At 60.8% G+C, this 22079-nt stretch overlaps 1 protein-coding gene across 1 annotated transcript; it reads right to left on the bottom strand.

The window, feature by feature from the left end:
• Window positions 1-1481: 1481 nt before the first annotated feature.
• LOC139275599 (uncharacterized) lies at window positions 1482-20461 on the bottom strand. Its single transcript, XM_070892769.1, has 4 exons — window positions 19630-20461; window positions 13049-13519; window positions 7539-8016; window positions 1482-1941 (listed from the first exon to the last, which is right to left on the bottom strand). Exons 1-4 carry the CDS (start codon window positions 20459-20461, stop codon window positions 1482-1484), a joined length of 2241 nt encoding a protein of 746 aa, XP_070748870.1.
• Between the last annotated feature and the right edge of the window lie 1618 nt (window positions 20462-22079).

Genomic DNA, 22079 nt, shown 5'->3' with positions numbered 1-22079 from the left:
GTCGCCAGGCAACGTCCCACCGATACTGTCGCCATGCAACGTCCCACCGATACTGTCGCCAGGCAACGTCCCACCGATACTGTCGTCAGGCAACAGCCCAACTATACTGTCGCCAGGCAACATCCCACCGATACCGTCGACAGGCAACGTCCCACCGACACTGTCGCCTGGCAACTTCCCACCAATAATATCGCCCGGCAACGTCTCACCGATACTGTCGCTAGGCAACGTCCCACCGACACTGTCGCCTGGCAACATCCCACCAATACTATCGCCCGGCAACATCTCACCGATACTGTCGCCAGGCAACGTCCCACAGACACTGTCGCCCGGCAACATCTCACCGATACGGTCACCAGGCAACGTCCCACCGATACTGTCGCCAGGCAACGTCCCACCAATACGGTCGTCCGGCATGTCCCACCGACATTGTCGCCCGGCATCGTCCCGCCGATACTGTCGCCAAGCAACGTCCCACCGATACTGTCACCAGGCAACGTCCCACCGACACTGTCGCCAGGCAACGTCGCACCGACACTGTCGCCCGGCAACATCTCACCGATACTGTCGCCAGGCAACGTCCCACCGATACTGTCGCCCGGCAGCGTTCCACCGATACTGTCGCCAGGCAACGTCCCACCGATACTGTCGCCCGGCAACGTCCCACTGACACTGTCGCCAGGCAACGTCCCACTGACACTGTCGCCAGGCAACATCTCACCGATACTGTCGCCAGGCAACGTCGCAGCGATACTGTCGCCCGGCAACGTCTCACCAATACTGTCACGGGGCAACATCCCACCAATACTGTCGATCGGCAACGTCCCACCGATACTGTCGCCCGGCAAAGTCACACCGATACTGTAACCCGGCAACATCCCACCGATACTGTCGCCCGGCAATGTCCCACTGACACTGTCGCCAGGCAACGTCCCACCGATACTGTCGCCCAGCAACGTCCCTCCGACACTGTCGCCAGGCAACGTCCCACCGATACTGTCGTCAGGCAACGGCCCAACTATACTGTCGCCAGGCAACATCCCACCGATACCTTCGACAGGCAACGTCCCACCGACACTGTCGCCCGGCAACTTCCCACCAATAATATCGCCCGGCAACGTCTCACCGATACTGTCGCTAGGCAACGTCCCACCGACACTGTCGCCTGGCAACATCCCACCAATACTATCGCCCGGCAACATCTCACCGATACTGTCGCCAGGCAACGTCCCACAGACACTGTCGCCCGGCAACATCTCACCGATACTGTCACCAGGCAACGTCCCACCGATACTGTCGCCAGGCAACGTCCCACCAATACGGTCGTCCGGCATGTCCCACCGACACTGTCGCCCGGCATCGTCCCGCCGATACTGTCGCCAGGCAACGTCCCACCGATACTGTCGCCAGGCAACGTCCCACCGACACTGTCGCCAGGCAACGTCCCATCGACACTGTCGCCTGGCAACTTCTCACGGATACTAGTCGCCCGGCAACGTCACACCGATACTGTCGCCAGGCAACGTCCCACCGATACTGTCACCCGGCAACGTCCCACCGACACTGTCGCCAGGCAACGTCGCACCGACACTGTCGCCCGGCAACATCTCACCGATACTGTCGCCAGGCAACGTCCCACCAATAGTGTCGCCCGGCAGCGTCCCACCGATACTGTCGCCAGGCAACGTCCCACCGATACTGTCGCCCGGCAACGTCCCACTGACACTGTCGCCAGGCAACGTCCCACTGACACTGTCGCCAGGCAATGTCCCACTGACACTTTCGCCAGGCAACATCTCACCGATACTGTCGCCAGGCAACATCGCAGCGATACTGTCGCCCGGCAACGTCTCACCAATACTGTCACGGGGCAACATCACACCAATACTGTCGCTCGGCAACGTCCCACCGATACTGTCGCCCGGCAAAGTCACACCGATACTGTAACCCGGCAACATCCCACAGATACTGTCGCCCGGCAATGTCCCACTGACACTGTCGTCAGGCAACGTCCCACCGACACTGTCGCCAGGCAACGTCCCACCGATACTGTCGCCCAGCAACGTCCCTCCGACACTGTCACCAGGCAGCGTCCCACCGATACTGTCGCCCGGCAAAGTCTCATCGATACTTTCGCCAGACAAGGTCCCACCGATACTGTCGCCAGGCAACGTCCCACCGATACTGTCGCCATGCAACGTCCCACCGATACTGTCGCCAGGCAACATCCACCGATACTGTCGCCAGGCAACGGCCCAACTATACTGTCGCCAGGCAACATCCCACCGATACTGTCGCCAGGCAACGTCCCACCGATACTGTCGCCATGCAACGTCCCACCGATACTGTCGCCAGGCAACGTCCCACCGATACTGTCGTCAGGCAACAGCCCAACTATACTGTCGCCAGGCAACATCCCACCGATACCGTCGACAGGCAACGTCCCACCGACACTGTCGCCTGGCAACTTCCCACCAATAATATCGCCCGGCAACGTCTCACCGATACTGTCGCTAGGCAACGTCCCACCGATACTGTCGCCAGGCAACGTCCCACCAATACGGTCGTCCGGCATGTCCCACCGACACTGTCACCCGGCATCGTCCCGCCGATACTGTCGCCAGGCAACGTCCCACCGATACTGTCGCCAGGCAACGTCCCACCGACAATGTCGCCAGACAACGTCGCACCGACACTGTCGCCCGGCAAAATCTCACCGATACTGTCGCCAGGCAACGTCCCACCGATACTGTCGCCCAGCAGCGTCCCACCGATACTGTCGCCAGGCAACGTCCCACCGATACTGTCGCCCGGCAACATCCCACTGACACTGTCGCCAGGCAACGTCCCACTGACACTGTCGCCAGGCAACATCTCACCGATACTGTCGCCAGGCAACGTCGCAGCGATACTGTCGCCAGGCAACGACTCACCAATACTGTCACGGGTCAAAATCCCAACAATACTGTCGCTCGGCAACGTCCCACCGATATTGTCACCCGGCAAAGTCACACCGATACTGTAACCCGGCAACGTCCCACCGATACTGTCGCCCAGCAACGTCCCTCCGACACTGTCACCAGGCAACGTCCCACCGATACTGTCGCCCGGCAAAGTCTCATCGATACTTTCGCCAGACAAGGTCCCACCGATACTGTCGCCAGGCAACGTCCCACCGATACTGTCGCCATGCAACGTCCCACCGATACTGTCGCCAGGCAACATCCACCGATACTGTCGCCAGGCAACGGCCCAACTATACTGTCGCCAGGCAACATCTCACCGATACTGTCGCTAGGCAACGTCCCACCAACACTGTCGCCCGGCAACATCTCACCGATACTGTCACCAGGCAACGTCCCACCGATACTGTCGCCAGGCAACATCCCACCAATACGGTCGTCCGGCATGTCCCACCGACACTGTCGCCCGGAATCGTCCCGCCGATACTGTCGCCAGGCAACGTCCCACCGATACTGTCGCCAGGCAACGTCCCACCGACACTGTCGCCAGGCAACGTCGCACCGACACTGTCGCCCGGCAACATCTCACCGATACTGTCGCCAGGCAACGTCCCACCGATACTGTCGCCCGGCAATGTCCCACTGACACTGTCGCCAGGCAACGTCCCACTGACACTGTCGCCAGGCAACATCTCACCGATACTGTCGCCAGGCAACGTCGCAGCGATACTGTCGCCAGGCAACGACTCACCAATACTGTCACGGGTCAAAATCCCAACAATACTGTCGCTCGGTAACGTCCCACCGATATTGTCGCCCGGCAAAGTCACACCGATACTGTAACCCGGCAAGGTCCCACCGATACTGTCGCCTGGCAACGTCCCACTGACACTGTCGCCAGGCAACGTCCCACCGACAATGTCGCCAGGCAACATCTCACCGATACTGTCGCCAGGCAACGTCCCTCCGACACTGTCACCAGGCAACGTCTCACGGATACTGTCGCCCGGCAACGTCCCACCGACACTGTCGCCAGGCAACGTCCCACCGATACTGTCGCCCAGCAACGTCCCTCCGACACTGTCACCAGGCAAAGTCCCACCGATACTGTCGCCCGGCAAAGTCTCATCGATACTTTCGCCAGACAAGGTCCCACCGATACTGTCGCCCGGCAACGTCCCACCGATACTGTCGCCAAGCAACGTCCCACCGATACTGTCGCCCGGCAACGTCCCACCGATACTGTCACCAGGCAACGTCCCACCGACACTGTCGCACGTCAACATCTCACCGATACTGTCGCCAGGCAACGTTCCACCGATACTGTCGCCAGGCAATGTCCCACCGATACTGTCGCCCGGCAACGTCCCACCGATACTGTCACCAGGCAACGTCTCACCAATACTGTCGCCCGGCAAAGTCCCACCGACACAGTAATCCGGCAACGTCCCACCGACACTGTCGCCAGGCAATGCCCACCGATAGTGTCGCCCGGCAACGTCCCACCGACACTGTCGCCAGACAACGTCCCACCGATACTGTCGCCCGGCAACATCCCACCAATACTGTCGCCCGGCAACGTCCCACCGATACTGTCGCCCGTCAACGTCCCTCCGACACTGTCACCAGGCAACATCCCACCAATACTGTCGCCCTGCAACGTCCCACCGATATTGTCGCCCGGCAACGTCCCATCGACACTGTCACCAGGCAACGTATCACTGATACTGACGCCCGGCAACGTCACACCGATACTGTCGCCAGGCAACGTCCCACCGATACTGTCACCCGGCAACGTCCCACTGACACTGTCGCCAGGCAACATCTCACCGATACTGTCGTCCGGCAAAGTCCCACCGATAATGTCGCCCGGCAAAGTCACACCGATACTGTAACCCGGCAACATCCCACCGATACTGTCGCCCGGCAATGTCCCACTGACACTGTCGTCAGGCAACGTCCCACCGACACTGTCGCCAGGCAACGTCCCACCGATACTGTCGCCCAGCAACGTCCCTCCGACACTGTCACCAGGCAACGTCCCACCGATACTGTCGCCCGGCAAAGTCTCATCGATACTTTCGCCAGACAAGGTCCCACCGATACTGTCGCCAGGCAACGTCCCACCGATACTGTCGCCATGCAACGTCCCACCGATACTGTCGCCAGGCAACGTCCCACCGATACTGTCGTCAGGCAACAGCCCAACTATACTGTCGCCAGGCAACATCCCACCGATACCGTCGACAGGCAACGTCCCACCGACACTGTCGCCTGGCAACTTCCCACCAATAATATCGCCCGGCAACGTCTCACCGATACTGTCGCTAGGCAACGTCCCACCGACACTGTCGCCTGGCAACATCCCACCAATACTATCGCCCGGCAACATCTCACCGATACTGTCGCCAGGCAACGTCCCACAGACACTGTCGCCCGGCAACATCTCACCGATACGGTCACCAGGCAACGTCCCACCGATACTGTCGCCAGGCAACGTCCCACCAATACGGTCGTCCGGCATGTCCCACCGACATTGTCGCCCGGCATCGTCCCGCCGATACTGTCGCCAAGCAACGTCCCACCGATACTGTCACCAGGCAACGTCCCACCGACACTGTCGCCAGGCAACGTCGCACCGACACTGTCGCCCGGCAACATCTCACCGATACTGTCGCCAGGCAACGTCCCACCGATACTGTCGCCCGGCAGCGTTCCACCGATACTGTCGCCAGGCAACGTCCCACCGATACTGTCGCCCGGCAACGTCCCACTGACACTGTCGCCAGGCAACGTCCCACTGACACTGTCGCCAGGCAACATCTCACCGATACTGTCGCCAGGCAACGTCGCAGCGATACTGTCGCCAGGCAACAACTCAGCAATACTGTCACGGGTCAGAATCCCAACAATACTGTCGCTCGGCAACGTCCCACCGATATTGTCGCCCGGCAAAGTCACACCGATACTGTAACCCGGCAACGTCCCACCGATACTGTCGCCCGGCAACGTCCCACTGACACTGTCGCCAGGCAACGTACCACCGACAATGTCGCCAGGCAACATCTCACCGATACTGTCGCCAGGCAACGTCGCACCGATACTGTCGCCAGGCAATGTCCCACCGACACTGTCGCCCGGCAACGTCCCACCGACACTGTCGCCAGGCAACGTCCCACCGATACTGTCGACCAGCAACGTCCCTCCGACACTGTCACCAGGCAACGTCTCACGGATACTGTCGCACGGCAACATCCCACCGACACTGTCGCCAGGCAACGTCCCACCGATACTGTCGCCCAGCAACGTCCCTCCGACACTGTCACCAGGCAACGTCCCACCGATACTGTCGCCCGGCAAAGTCTCATCGATACTTTCGCCAGACAAGGTCCCACCGATACTGTCGCCAGGCAACGTCCCACCAATACGGTCGTCCGGCATGTCCCACCGACATTGTCGCCCGGCATCGTCCCGCCGATACTGTCGCCAAGCAACGTCCCACCGATACTGTCGCCAGGCAACGTCCCACCGACACTGTCGCCAGGCAACGTCGCACCGACACTGTCGCCCGGCAACATCTCACCGATACTGTCGCCAGGCAACGTCCCACCGATACTGTCGCCCGGCAGCGTCCCACCGATACTGTCGCCCGGCAACGTCCCACTGACACTGTCGCGAGGCAACGTCCCACTGACACTGTCGCCAGGCAACATCTCACCGATACTGTCGCCAGGCAACGTCGCAGCGATACTGTCGCCAGGCAACAACTCACCAATACTGTCACGGGTCAAAATCCCAACAATACTGTCGCTCGGCAACGTCCCACCGATATTGTCGCCCGGCAAAGTCACACCGATACTGTAACCCGGCAACGTCCCACCGATACTGTCGCCCGGCAACGTCCCACTGACACTGTCGCCAGGCAACGTACCACCGACAATGTCGCCAGGCAACATCTCACCGATACTGTCGCCAGGCAACGTCGCACCGATACTGTCGCCAGGCAACGTCCCACCGACACTGTCGCCAGGCAACGTCGCACCAACACTGTCGCCCGGCAACATCTCACCGATACTGTCGCCAGGCAACGTCCCACCGATACTGTCGCCCGGCAGCGTTCCACCGATACTGTCGCCAGGCAACGTCCCACCGATACTGTCGCCCGGCAACGTCCCACTGACACTGTCGCCAGGCAACGTCCCACTGACACTGTCGCCAGGCAACATCTCACCGATACTGTCGCCAGGCAACGTCGCAGCGATACTGTCGCCAGGCAACAACTCAGCAATACTGTCACGGGTCAGAATCCCAACAATACTGTCGCTCGGCAACGTCCCACCGATATTGTCGCCCGGCAAAGTCACACCGATACTGTAACCCGGCAACGTCCCACCGATACTGTCGCCCGGCAACGTCCCACTGACACTGTCGCCAGGCAACGTACCACCGACAATGTCGCCAGGCAACATCTCACCGATACTGTCGCCAGGCAACGTCGCACCGATACTGTCGCCAGGCAATGTCCCACCGACACTGTCGCCAGGCAACGTCCCACCGACACTGTCGCCAGGCAACGTCCCACCGATACTGTCGACCAGCAACGTCCCTCCGACACTGTCACCAGGCAACGTCTCACGGATACTGTCGCACGGCAACATCCCACCGACACTGTCGCCAGGCAACGTCCCACCGATACTGTCGCCCAGCAACGTCCCTCCGACACTGTCACCAGGCAACGTCCCACCGATACTGTCGCCCGGCAAAGTCTCATCGATACTTTCGCCAGACAAGGTCCCACCGATACTGTCGCCAGGCAACGTCCCACCGATACTGTCGCCATGCAACGTCCCACCGATACTGTCGCCAGGCAACGTCCCACCGATACTGTCGTCAGGCAACGGCCCAACTATACTGTCGGCAGGCAACATCCCACCGATACCTTCGACAGGCAACGTCCCACCGACACTGTCGCCCGGCAACTTCCCACCAATAATATCGCCCGGCAACGTCTCACCGATACTGTCGCTAGGCAACGTCCCACCGACACTGTCGCCTGGCAACATCCCACCAATACTATCGCCCGGCAACATCTCACCGATACTGTCGCCAGGCAACGTCCCACAGACACTGTCGCCCGGCAACATCTCACCGATACTGTCACCAAGCAACGTCCCACCGATACTGTCACGGGGCAACATCCCACCAATACTGTCGATCGGCAACGTACCACCGATACTGTCGCCCGGCAAAGTCACACCGATACTGTAACCCGGCAACATCCCACCGATACTGTCGCCCGGCAATGTCCCACCGATACTGTCGCCATGCAACGTCCCACTGATACTGTCGCCAGGCAACATCCACCGATACTGTCGCCAGGCAACGGCCCAACTATACTGTCGCCAGGCAACATCCCACCGATACCGTCGACAGGCAACGTCCCACCGACACTGGCGCCCGGCAACTTCCCACCAATAATATCGCCCGGCAACGTCTCACCGATACTGTCGCTAGGCAACGTCCCACCGACACTGTCGCCTGGCAACATCCCACCAATAATATCGCCCGGCAACGTCTCACCGATACTGTCGCTAGGCAACGTCCCACCGACACTGTCGCCTGGCAACATCCCACCAATACTATCGCCCGGCAACATCTCACCGATACTGTCGCCAGGCAACGTCCCACAGACACTGTCGCCCGGCAACATCTCACCGATACTGTCACCAAGCAACGTCCCACCGATACTGTCGCCAGGCAACGTCCCACAAATACGGTCGTCCGGCATGTCCCACCGACACTGTCGCCCGGCATCGTCCCGCCGATACTGTCGCCAGGCAACGTCCCACCGATACTGTCGCCAGGCAACGTCCCACCGACACTGTCGCCAGGCAACGTCGCACCGACACTGTCGCCCGGCAACATCTCACCGATACTGTCGCCAGGCAACGTCCCACCGATACTGTCGCCCGGCAGCGTCCCACCGATACTGTCGCCAGGCAACGTCCCACCGATACTGTCGCCCGGCAACGTCCCACTGACACTGTCGCCAGGCAACGTCCCACCGACACTGTCACCCGGCAACGTCCCACTGACACTGTCGCCAGGCAACGTCGCACCGACACTGTCGCCCGGCAACATCTCACCGATACTGTCGCCAGGCAACGTCCCACCGATACTGTCGCCCGGCAGCGTCCCACCGATACTGTCGCCAAGCAACGTCGCAGCGATACTGTAACCCGGCAAGGTCCCACCGATACTGTCGCCTGGCAACGTCCCACTGACACTGTCGCCAGGCAACGTCCCACCGACAATGTCGCCAGGCAACATCTCACCGATACTGTCGCCAGGCAACGTCGCACCGATACTGTCGCCAGGCAATGTCCCACCGACACTGTCGCCCGGCAACGTCCCACCGACACTGTCGCCAGGCAACGTCCCACCGATACTGTCGCCCAGCAACGTCCCTCCGACACTGTCACCAGGCAACGTCTCACGGATACTGTCGCCCGGCAACGTCCCACCGACACTGTCGCCAGGCAACGTCCCACCGATACTGTCGCCCAGCAACGTCCCTCCGACACTGTCACCAGGCAAAGTCCCACCGATACTGTCGCCCGGCAAAGTCTCATCGATACTTTCGCCAGACAAGGTCCCACCGATACTGTCGCCCGGCAACGTCCCACCGATACTGTCGCCAAGCAACGTCCCACCGATACTGTCGCCCGGCAACGTCCCACCGATACTGTCACCAGGCAACGTCCCACCGACACTGTCGCACGTCAACATCTCACCGATACTGTCGCCAGGCAACGTTCCACCGATACTGTCGCCAGGCAATGTCCCACCGATACTGTCGCCCGGCAACGTCCCACCGATACTGTCACCAGGCAACGTCTCACCAATACTGTCGCCCGGCAAAGTCCCACCGACACAGTAATCCGGCAACGTCCCACCGACACTGTCGCCAGGCAATGCCCACCGATAGTGTCGCCCGGCAACGTCCCACCGACACTGTCGCCAGACAACGTCCCACCGATACTGTCGCCCGGCAACATCCCACCAATACTGTCGCCCGGCAACGTCCCACCGATACTGTCGCCCGTCAACGTCCCTCCGACACTGTCACCAGGCAACATCCCACCAATACTGTCGCCCTGCAACGTCCCACCGATATTGTCGCCCGGCAACGTCCCATCGACACTGTCACCAGGCAACGTATCACTGATACTGACGCCCGGCAACGTCACACCGATACTGTCGCCAGGCAACGTCCCACCGATACTGTCACCCGGCAACGTCCCACTGACACTGTCGCCAGGCAACATCTCACCGATACTGTCGTCCGGCAAAGTCCCACCGATAATGTCGCCCGGCAAAGTCACACCGATACTGTAACCCGGCAACATCCCACCGATACTGTCGCCCGGCAATGTCCCACTGACACTGTCGTCAGGCAACGTCCCACCGACACTGTCGCCAGGCAACGTCCCACCGATACTGTCGCCCAGCAACGTCCCTCCGACACTGTCACCAGGCAACGTCCCACCGATACTGTCGCCCGGCAAAGTCTCATCGATACTTTCGCCAGACAAGGTCCCACCGATACTGTCGCCAGGCAACGTCCCACCGATACTGTCGCCATGCAACGTCCCACCGATACTGTCGCCAGGCAACGTCCCACCGATACTGTCGTCAGGCAACAGCCCAACTATACTGTCGCCAGGCAACATCCCACCGATACCGTCGACAGGCAACGTCCCACCGACACTGTCGCCTGGCAACTTCCCACCAATAATATCGCCCGGCAACGTCTCACCGATACTGTCGCTAGGCAACGTCCCACCGACACTGTCGCCTGGCAACATCCCACCAATACTATCGCCCGGCAACATCTCACCGATACTGTCGCCAGGCAACGTCCCACAGACACTGTCGCCCGGCAACATCTCACCGATACGGTCACCAGGCAACGTCCCACCGATACTGTCGCCAGGCAACGTCCCACCAATACGGTCGTCCGGCATGTCCCACCGACATTGTCGCCCGGCATCGTCCCGCCGATACTGTCGCCAAGCAACGTCCCACCGATACTGTCACCAGGCAACGTCCCACCGACACTGTCGCCAGGCAACGTCGCACCGACACTGTCGCCCGGCAACATCTCACCGATACTGTCGCCAGGCAACGTCCCACCGATACTGTCGCCCGGCAGCGTTCCACCGATACTGTCGCCAGGCAACGTCCCACCGATACTGTCGCCCGGCAACGTCCCACTGACACTGTCGCCACGCAACGTCCCACTGACACTGTCGCCAGGCAACATCTCACCGATACTGTCGCCAGGCAACGTCGCAGCGATACTGTCGCCAGGCAACAACTCAGCAATACTGTCACGGGTCAGAATCCCAACAATACTGTCGCTCGGCAACGTCCCACCGATATTGTCGCCCGGCAAAGTCACACCGATACTGTAACCCGGCAACGTCCCACCGATACTGTCGCCCGGCAACGTCCCACTGACACTGTCGCCAGGCAACGTACCACCGACAATGTCGCCAGGCAACATCTCACCGATACTGTCGCCAGGCAACGTCGCACCGATACTGTCGCCAGGCAATGTCCCACCGACACTGTCGCCCGGCAACGTCCCACCGACACTGTCGCCAGGCAACGTCCCACCGATACTGTCGACCAGCAACGTCCCTCCGACACTGTCACCAGGCAACGTCTCACGGATACTGTCGCACGGCAACATCCCACCGACACTGTCGCCAGGCAACGTCCCACCGATACTGTCGCCCAGCAACGTCCCTCCGACACTGTCACCAGGCAACGTCCCACCGATACTGTCGCCCGGCAAAGTCTCATCGATACTTTCGCCAGACAAGGTCCCACCGATACTGTCGCCAGGCAACGTCCCACCAATACGGTCGTCCGGCATGTCCCACCGACATTGTCGCCCGGCATCGTCCCGCCGATACTGTCGCCAAGCAACGTCCCACCGATACTGTCGCCAGGCAACGTCCCACCGACACTGTCGCCAGGCAACGTCGCACCGACACTGTCGCCCGGCAACATCTCACCGATACTGTCGCCAGGCAACGTCCCACCGATACTGTCGCCCGGCAGCGTCCCACCGATACTGTCGCCCGGCAACGTCCCACTGACACTGTCGCGAGGCAACGTCCCACTGACACTGTCGCCAGGCAACATCTCACCGATACTGTCGCCAGGCAACGTCGCAGCGATACTGTCGCCAGGCAACAACTCACCAATACTGTCACGGGTCAAAATCCCAACAATACTGTCGCTCGGCAACGTCCCACCGATATTGTCGCCCGGCAAAGTCACACCGATACTGTAACCCGGCAACGTCCCACCGATACTGTCGCCCGGCAACGTCCCACTGACACTGTCGCCAGGCAACGTACCACCGACAATGTCGCCAGGCAACATCTCACCGATACTGTCGCCAGGCAACGTCGCACCGATACTGTCGCCAGGCAACGTCCCACCGACACTGTCGCCAGGCAACGTCGCACCGACACTGTCGCCCGGCAACATCTCACCGATACTGTCGCCAGGCAACGTCCCACCGATACTGTCGCCCGGCAGCGTTCCACCGATACTGTCGCCAGGCAACGTCCCACCGATACTGTCGCCCGGCAACGTCCCACTGACACTGTCGCCAGGCAACGTCCCACTGACACTGTCGCCAGGCAACATCTCACCGATACTGTCGCCAGGCAACGTCGCAGCGATACTGTCGCCAGGCAACAACTCAGCAATACTGTCACGGGTCAGAATCCCAACAATACTGTCGCTCGGCAACGTCCCACCGATATTGTCGCCCGGCAAAGTCACACCGATACTGTAACCCGGCAACGTCCCACCGATACTGTCGCCCGGCAACGTCCCACTGACACTGTCGCCAGGCAACGTACCACCGACAATGTCGCCAGGCAACATCTCACCGATACTGTCGCCAGGCAACGTCGCACCGATACTGTCGCCAGGCAATGTCCCACCGACACTGTCGCCAGGCAACGTCCCACCGACACTGTCGCCAGGCAACGTCCCACCGATACTGTCGACCAGCAACGTCCCTCCGACACTGTCACCAGGCAACGTCTCACGGATACTGTCGCACGGCAACATCCCACCGACACTGTCGCCAGGCAACGTCCCACCGATACTGTCGCCCAGCAACGTCCCTCCGACACTGTCACCAGGCAACGTCCCACCGATACTGTCGCCCGGCAAAGTCTCATCGATACTTTCGCCAGACAAGGTCCCACCGATACTGTCGCCAGGCAACGTCCCACCGATACTGTCGCCATGCAACGTCCCACCGATACTGTCGCCAGGCAACGTCCCACCGATACTGTCGTCAGGCAACGGCCCAACTATACTGTCGGCAGGCAACATCCCACCGATACCTTCGACAGGCAACGTCCCACCGACACTGTCGCCCGGCAACTTCCCACCAATAATATCGCCCGGCAACGTCTCACCGATACTGTCGCTAGGCAACGTCCCACCGACACTGTCGCCTGGCAACATCCCACCAATACTATCGCCCGGCAACATCTCACCGATACTGTCGCCAGGCAACGTCCCACAGACACTGTCGCCCGGCAACATCTCACCGATACTGTCACCAAGCAACGTCCCACCGATACTGTCACGGGGCAACATCCCACCAATACTGTCGATCGGCAACGTCCCACCGATACTGTCGCCCGGCAAAGTCACACCGATACTGTAACCCGGCAACATCCCACCGATACTGTCGCCCGGCAATGTCCCACCGATACTGTCGCCATGCAACGTCCCACTGATACTGTCGCCAGGCAACATCCACCGATACTGTCGCCAGGCAACGGCCCAACTATACTGTCGCCAGGCAACATCCCACCGATACCGTCGACAGGCAACGTCCCACCGACACTGGCGCCCGGCAACTTCCCACCAATAATATCGCCCGGCAACGTCTCACCGATACTGTCGCTAGGCAACGTCCCACCGACACTGTCGCCTGGCAACATCCCACCAATAATATCGCCCGGCAACGTCTCACCGATACTGTCGCTAGGCAACGTCCCACCGACACTGTCGCCTGGCAACATCCCACCAATACTATCGCCCGGCAACATCTCACCGATACTGTCGCCAGGCAACGTCCCACAGACACTGTCGCCCGGCAACATCTCACCGATACTGTCACCAAGCAACGTCCCACCGATACTGTCGCCAGGCAACGTCCCACAAATACGGTCGTCCGGCATGTCCCACCGACACTGTCGCCCGGCATCGTCCCGCCGATACTGTCGCCAGGCAACGTCCCACCGATACTGTCGCCAGGCAACGTCCCACCGACACTGTCGCCAGGCAACGTCGCACCGACACTGTCGCCCGGCAACATCTCACCGATACTGTCGCCAGGCAACGTCCCACCGATACTGTCGCCCGGCAGCGTCCCACCGATACTGTCGCCAGGCAACGTCCCACCGATACTGTCGCCCGGCAACGTCCCACTGACACTGTCGCCAGGCAACGTCCCACCGACACTGTCACCCGGCAACGTCCCACTGACACTGTCGCCAGGCAACGTCGCACCGACACTGTCGCCCGGCAACATCTCACCGATACTGTCGCCAGGCAACGTCCCACCGATACTGTCGCCCGGCAGCGTCCCACCGATACTGTCGCCAAGCAACGTCCCACCGATACTGTCGCCCGGCAACGTCCCACTGACACTGTCGCCAGGCAATGTCCCACTGACACTGTCGCCAGGCAACATCTCACCGATACTGTCGCCAGGCAACGTCGCAGCGATACTGTCGCCAGGCAACGACTCACCAATACTGTCATGGGTCAAAATCCCAACAATACTGTCGCTCGGCAACGTCCCACCGTTACTGTCGCCAGGCAACGTCTCACCGATACTGTCGCCCGGCAACGTCCCACCGATACTGTCACCCGGCAACGTCCCACCGATTCTGTCGCCCGGCAACGTCCCACCGATACTGTCGCCAGGCAACGTCCCACCGACACTGTCGCACGTCAACATCTCACCGATACTGTCGCCAGGCAACGTTCCACCGATACTGTCGCCAGGCAATGTCCCACCGATACTGTCGCCCGGCAACATCCCACCGATACTGTCACCAGGCAACGTCTCACCAATACTGTCGCCCGGCAAAGTCCCACCGACACTGTAATCCGGCAACATCCCACCAATACTGTCGCCCGGCAACGTCCCACCGATACTGTCGCCCGTCAACGTCCCTCCGACACTGTCACCAGGCAACGTCCCACTGATACTGTCACCCTGCAACGTCCCACCGATATTGTCGCCCGGCAACGTCCCATCGACACTGTCGCCAGGCAACGTATCACTGATACTGTCGCCCGGCAACGTCACACCGATACTGTCGCCAGGCAACGTCCCACCGATACTGTCACCCGGCAACGTCCCACTGACACTGTCGCCAGCAACATCTCACCGATACTGTCGCCAGGCAACGTCCCACCGGTACTGTCGCCCGGCAGCGTCCCACCAATACTGTCGCCAGGCAAAGTCCCACCGATACTGTCGCCCGGCAACGTCCCACTGACACTGTCACCAGGCAACGTCCCACTGACACTGTCGCCAGGCAACATCTCACCGATACTGTCGCCAGGCAACGTCTCACCGATACTGTCGCCCGGCAACGTCCCACCGATACTGTCACCCGGCAACGTCCCACCGATTCTGTCGCCCGGCAACGTCCCACCGATACTGTCGCCAGGCAACGTCCCATCGATAATGTCGCCAGGCAACGTCCCACCGATATTGTCGCCCGGCAACGTCCCACCGATACTGTCGCCAGGCAACGTCCCACCGACACTGTCGCACGTCAACATCTCACCGATACTGTCGCCAGGCAACGTTCCACCGATACTGTCGCCAGGCAATGTCCCACCGATACTGTCGCCCGGCAACATCCCACCGATACTGTCACCAGGCAACGTCTCACCAATACTGTCGCCCGGCAAAGTCCCACCGACACTGTAATCCGGCAACATCCCACCAATACTGTCGCCCGGCAACGTCCCACCGATACTGTCGCCCGTCAACGTCCCTCCGACACTGTAACCAGGCAACGTCCCACTGATACTGTCGCCCTGCAACGTCCCACCGATATTGTCGCCCGGCAACGTCCCATCGACACTGTCGCCAGGCAACGTCTCACTGATACTGTCGCCCGGCAACGTCACACCGATACTGTCGCCAGGCAACGTCCCACCGATACTGTCACCCGGCAACGTCCCACTGACACTGTCGCCAGGCAACATCTCACCGATACTGTCGCCAGGCAACGTCCCACCGATACTGTCGCCCGGCAGCATCCCACCGATACTGTCGCCAGGCAACGTCCCACCGATATTGTCACCCGGCAACGTCCCACCGATTCTGTCGCCAGGCAACGTCCCACCGACACTGTCGCACGTCAACATCTCACCGATACTGTCGCCAGGCAACGTTCCACCGATACTGTCGCCAGGCAATGTCCCACCGATACTGTCGCCCGGCAACGTCCCACCGATACTGTCACCAGGCAACGTCTCACCAATACTGTCGCCCGGCAAAGTCCCACCGACACAGTAATCCGGCAACGTCCCACCGACACTGTCGCCAGGCAATGCCCACCGATACTGTCGCCCGGCAACGTCCCACCGACACTGTCGCCAGACAACGTCCCACCGATACTGTCGCCCGGCAACATCCCACCAATACTGTCGCCCGGCAACGTCCCACCGATACTGTCGCCCGTCAACGTCCCTCCGACACTGTCACCAGGCAACGTCCCACTGATACTGTCGCCCTGCAACGTCCCACCGATATTGTCGCCCGGCAACGTCCCATCGACACTGTCGCCAGGCAACGTATCACTGATACTGTCGCCCGGCAACGTCACACCGATACTGTCGCCAGGCAGCCTCCCACCAATACTGTCGCCAGGCAACGTCCCACCGATACTGTCGCCCGGCAACGTCCCACTGACACTGTCGCCTGGCAACGTCCCACTGACACTGTCGCCAGGCAACATCTCACCGATACTGTCACCAGGCAACGTCGCAGCGATACTGTCGCCCGGCAACGTCTCACCAATAATGTCACGGGGCAACATCCCACCAATACTGTCGTTCGGCAACGTCCCACCAATACTGTCGCCCGGCAAAGTCACACCGATACTGTAACCCGGCAACATCCCACCGATACTGTCGCCCGGCAATGTCCCACTGACACTGTCGTCAGGCAACGTCCCACCGACACTGTCGCCAGGCAACGTCCCACCGATACTGTCGCCCAGCAACGTCCCTCCGACACTGTCACCAAGCAACGTCCCACCGATACTGTCGCCAGGCAACGTCCCACAAATACGGTCGTCCGGCATGTCCCACCGACACTGTCGCCCGGCATCGTCCCGCCGATACTGTCGCCAGGCAACGTCCCACCGATACTGTCGCCAGGCAACGTCCCACCGACACTGTCGCACGTCAACATCTCACCGATACTGTCGCCAGGCAACGTTCCACCGATACTGTCGCCAGGCAATGTCCCACCGATACTGTCGCCCGGCAATGTCCCACCGATACTGTCACCAGGCAACGTCTCACCAATACTGTCGCCCGGCAAAGTCCCACCGACACAGTAATCCGGCAACGTCCCACCGACACTGTCGCCAGGCAATGCCCACCGATACTGTCGCCCGGCAACGTCCCACCGACACTGTCGCCAGACAACGTCCCACCGATACTGTCGCCTGGCAACATCCCACCAATACTGTCGCCCGGCAACGTCCCACCGACACTGTCGCCAGACAACGTCCCACCGATACTGTCGCCCGGCAACATCCCACCAATACTGTCGCCCGGCAACGTCCCACCGATACTGTCGCCCGTCAACGTCCCTCCGACACTGTCACCAGGCAACGTCCCACTGATACTGTCGCCCTGCAACGTCCCACCGATATTGTCGCCCGGCAATGTCCCATCGACACTGTCGCCAGGCAACGTATCACTGATACTGTCGCCCGGCAACGTCACACCGATACTGTCGCCAGGCAACGTCCCACCGATACTGTCACCCGGCAACGTCCCACTGACACTGTCGCCAGGCAACATCTCACCGATACTGTCGCCAGGCAACGTCCCACCGATACTGTCGCCCGGCAGCGTCCCACCAATTCTGTCGCCAGGCAAAGTCCCACCGATACTGTCGCCCGGCAACGTCCCACTGACACTGTCGCCAGGCAACGTCCCACTGACACTGTCGCCAGGCAACATCTCACCGATACTGTCGCCAGGCAACGTCGCAGCGATACTGTCGCCCGGCAACGTCTCACCAATACTGTCACGGGGCAACATCCCACCAATACTGTCGATCGGCAACGTCCCACCGATACTGTCGCCCGGCAAAGTCACACCGATACTGTAACCCGGCAACATCCCACCGATACTGTCGCCCGGCAATGTCCCACTGACACTGTCGTCAGGCAACGTCCCACCGACACTGTCGCCAGGCAACGTCCCACCGATACTGTCGCCAGGCAACGTCCCACCGATACTGTCGACCAGCAACGTCCCTCCGACACTGTCACCAGGCAACGTCTCACGGATACTGTCGCACGGCAACATCCCACCGACACTGTCGCCAGGCAACGTCCCACCGATACTGTCGCCCAGCAACGTCCCTCCGACACTGTCACCAGGCAACGTCCCACCGATACTGTCGCCCGGCAAAGTCTCATCGATACTTTCGCCAGACAAGGTCCCACCGATACTGTCGCCAGGCAACGTCCCACCAATACGGTCGTCCGGCATGTCCCACCGACATTGTCGCCCGGCATCGTCCCGCCGATACTGTCGCCAAGCAACGTCCCACCGATACTGTCGCCAGGCAACGTCCCACCGACACTGTCGCCAGGCAACGTCGCACCGACACTGTCGCCCGGCAACATCTCACCGATACTGTCGCCAGGCAACGTCCCACCGATACTGTCGCCCGGCAGCGTCCCACCGATACTGTCGCCCGGCAACGTCCCACTGACACTGTCGCCAGGCAACGTCCCACTGACACTGTCGCCAGGCAACATCTCACCGATACTGTCGCCAGGCAACGTCGCAGCGATACTGTCGCCAGGCAACAACTCACCAATACTGTCATGGGTCAAAATCCCAACAATACTGTCGCTCGGCAACGTCCCACCGATATTGTCGCCCGGCAAAGTCACACCGATACTGTAACCCGGCAACGTCCCACCGATACTGTCGCCCGGCAACGTCCCACTGACACTGTCGCCAGGCAACGTACCACCGACAATGTCGCCAGGCAACATCTCACCGATACTGTCGCCAGGCAACGTCGCACCGATACTGTCGCCAGGCAACGTCCCACCGACACTGTCGCCAGGCAACGTCGCACCGACACTGTCGCCCGGCAACATCTCACCGATACTGTCGCCAGGCAACGTCCCACCGATACTGTCGCCCGGCAGCGTTCCACCGATACTGTCGCCAGGCAACGTCCCACCGATACTGTCGCCCGGCAACGTCCCACTGACACTGTCGCCAGGCAACGTCCCACTGACACTGTCGCCAGGCAACATCTCACCGATACTGTCGCCAGGCAACGTCGCAGCGATACTGTCGCCAGGCAACAACTCAGCAATACTGTCACGGGTCAGAATCCCAACAATACTGTCGCTCGGCAACGTCCCACCGATATTGTCGCCCGGCAAAGTCACACCGATACTGTAACCCGGCAACGTCCCACCGATACTGTCGCCCGGCAACGTCCCACTGACACTGTCGCCAGGCAACGTACCACCGACAATGTCGCCAGGCAACATCTCACCGATACTGTCGCCATGCAACGTCGCACCGATACTGTCGCCAGGCAATGTCCCACCGACACTGTCGCCCGGCAACGTCCCACCGACACTGTCGCCAGGCAACGTCCCACCGATACTGTCGACCAGCAACGTCCCTCCGACACTGTCACCAGGCAACGTCTCACGGATACTGTCGCACGGCAACATCCCACCGACACTGTCGCCAGGCAACGTCCCACCGATACTGTCGCCCAGCAACGTCCCTCCGACACTGTCACCAGGCAACGTCCCACCGATACTGTCGCCCGGCAAAGTCTCATCGATACTTTCGCCAGACAAGGTCCCACCGATACTGTCGCCAGGCAACGTCCCACCGATACTGTCGCCATGCAACGTCCCACCGATACTGTCGCCAGGCAACGTCCCACCGATACTGTCGTCAGGCAACGGCCCAACTATACTGTCGCCAGGCAACATCCCACCGATACCTTCGACAGGCAACGTCCCACCGACACTGTCGCCCGGCAACTTCCCACCAATAATATCGCCCGGCAACGTCTCACCGATACTGTCGCTAGGCAACGTCCCACCGACACTGTCGCCTTGCAACATCCCACCAATACTATCGCCCGGCAACATCTCACCGATACTGTCGCCAGGCAACGTCCCACAGACACTGTCGCCCGGCAACATCTCACCGATACTGTCACCAGGCAACGTCCCACCGATACTGTCGCCAGGCAACGTCCCACCAATACGGTCGTCCGGCATGTCCCACCGACATTGTCGCCCGGCATCGTCCCGCCGATACTGTCGCCAAGCAACGTCCCACCGATACTGTCGCCAGGCAACGTCCCACCGATACTGTCGCCCGGCAGCGTCCCACCGATACTGTCGCCCGGCAACGTCCCACTGACACTGTCACCAGGCAACGTCCCACTGACACTGTCGCCAGGCAACATCTCACCGATACTGTCGCCAGGCAACGTCGCAGCGATACTGTCGCCAGGCAACAACTCACCAATACTGTCACGGGTCAAAATCCCAACAATACTGTCGCTCGGCAACGTCCCACCGATATTGTCGCCCGGCAAAGTCACACCGATACTGTAACCCGGCAACGTCCCACCGATACTGTCGCCCGGCAACGTCCCACTGACACTGTCGCCAGGCAACGTACCACCGACAATGTCGCCAGGCAACATCTCACCGATACTGTCGCCAGGCAACGTCGCACCGATACTGTCGCCAGGCAATGTCCCACCGACACTGTCGCCCGGCAACGTCCCACCGACACTGTCGCCAGGCAACGTCCCACCGATACTGTCGACCAGCAACGTCCCTCCGACACTGTCACATGGCAACGTCTCACGGATACTGTCGCCCGGCAACATCCCACCGACACTGTCGCCAGGCAACGTCCCACCGATACTGTCGCCATGCAACGTCCCTCCGACACTGTCGCCAGGCAACGTCCCACCGATACTGTCGTCAGGCAACGGCCCAACTATACTGTCGCCAGGCAACATCCCACCGATACCTTCGACAGGCAACGTCCCACCGACACTGTCGCCCGGCAACTTCCCACCAATAATATCGCCCGGCAACGTCTCACCGATACTGTCGCTAGGCAACGTCCCACCGACACTGTCGCCTGGCAACATCCCACCAATACTATCGCCCGGCAACATCTCACCGATACTGTCGCCAGGCAACGTCCCACAGACACTGTCGCCCGGCAACATCTCACCGATACTGTCACCAGGCAACGTCCCACCGATACTGTCGCCAGGCAACGTCCCACCAATACGGTCGTCCGGCATGTCCCACCGACACTGTCGCCCGGCATCGTCCCGCCGATACTGTCGCCAGGCAACGTCCCACCGATACTGTCGCCAGGCAACGTCCCACCGACACTGTCGCCAGGCAACGTCCCATCGACACTGTCGCCTGGCAACTTCTCACGGATACTAGTCGCCCGGCAACGTCACACCGATACTGTCGCCAGGCAACGTCCCACCGATACTGTCACCCGGCAACGTCCCACCGACACTGTCGCCAGGCAACGTCGCACCGACACTGTCGCCCGGCAACATCTCACCGATACTGTCGCCAGGCAACGTCCCACCAATAGTGTCGCCCGGCAGCGTCCCACCGATACTGTCGCCAGGCAACGTCCCACCGATACTGTCGCCCGGCAACGTCCCACTGACACTGTCGCCAGGCAACG

The sequence above is a fragment of the Pristiophorus japonicus genome, chromosome 11, assembly GCF_044704955.1.
Source record: "Pristiophorus japonicus isolate sPriJap1 chromosome 11, sPriJap1.hap1, whole genome shotgun sequence".
Classification (NCBI taxonomy): Eukaryota; Metazoa; Chordata; class Chondrichthyes; family Pristiophoridae; genus Pristiophorus; species Pristiophorus japonicus.
Note: the sequence above shows the minus strand (reverse complement) of the source record. Positions and strands in the feature narration are given on the sequence as shown.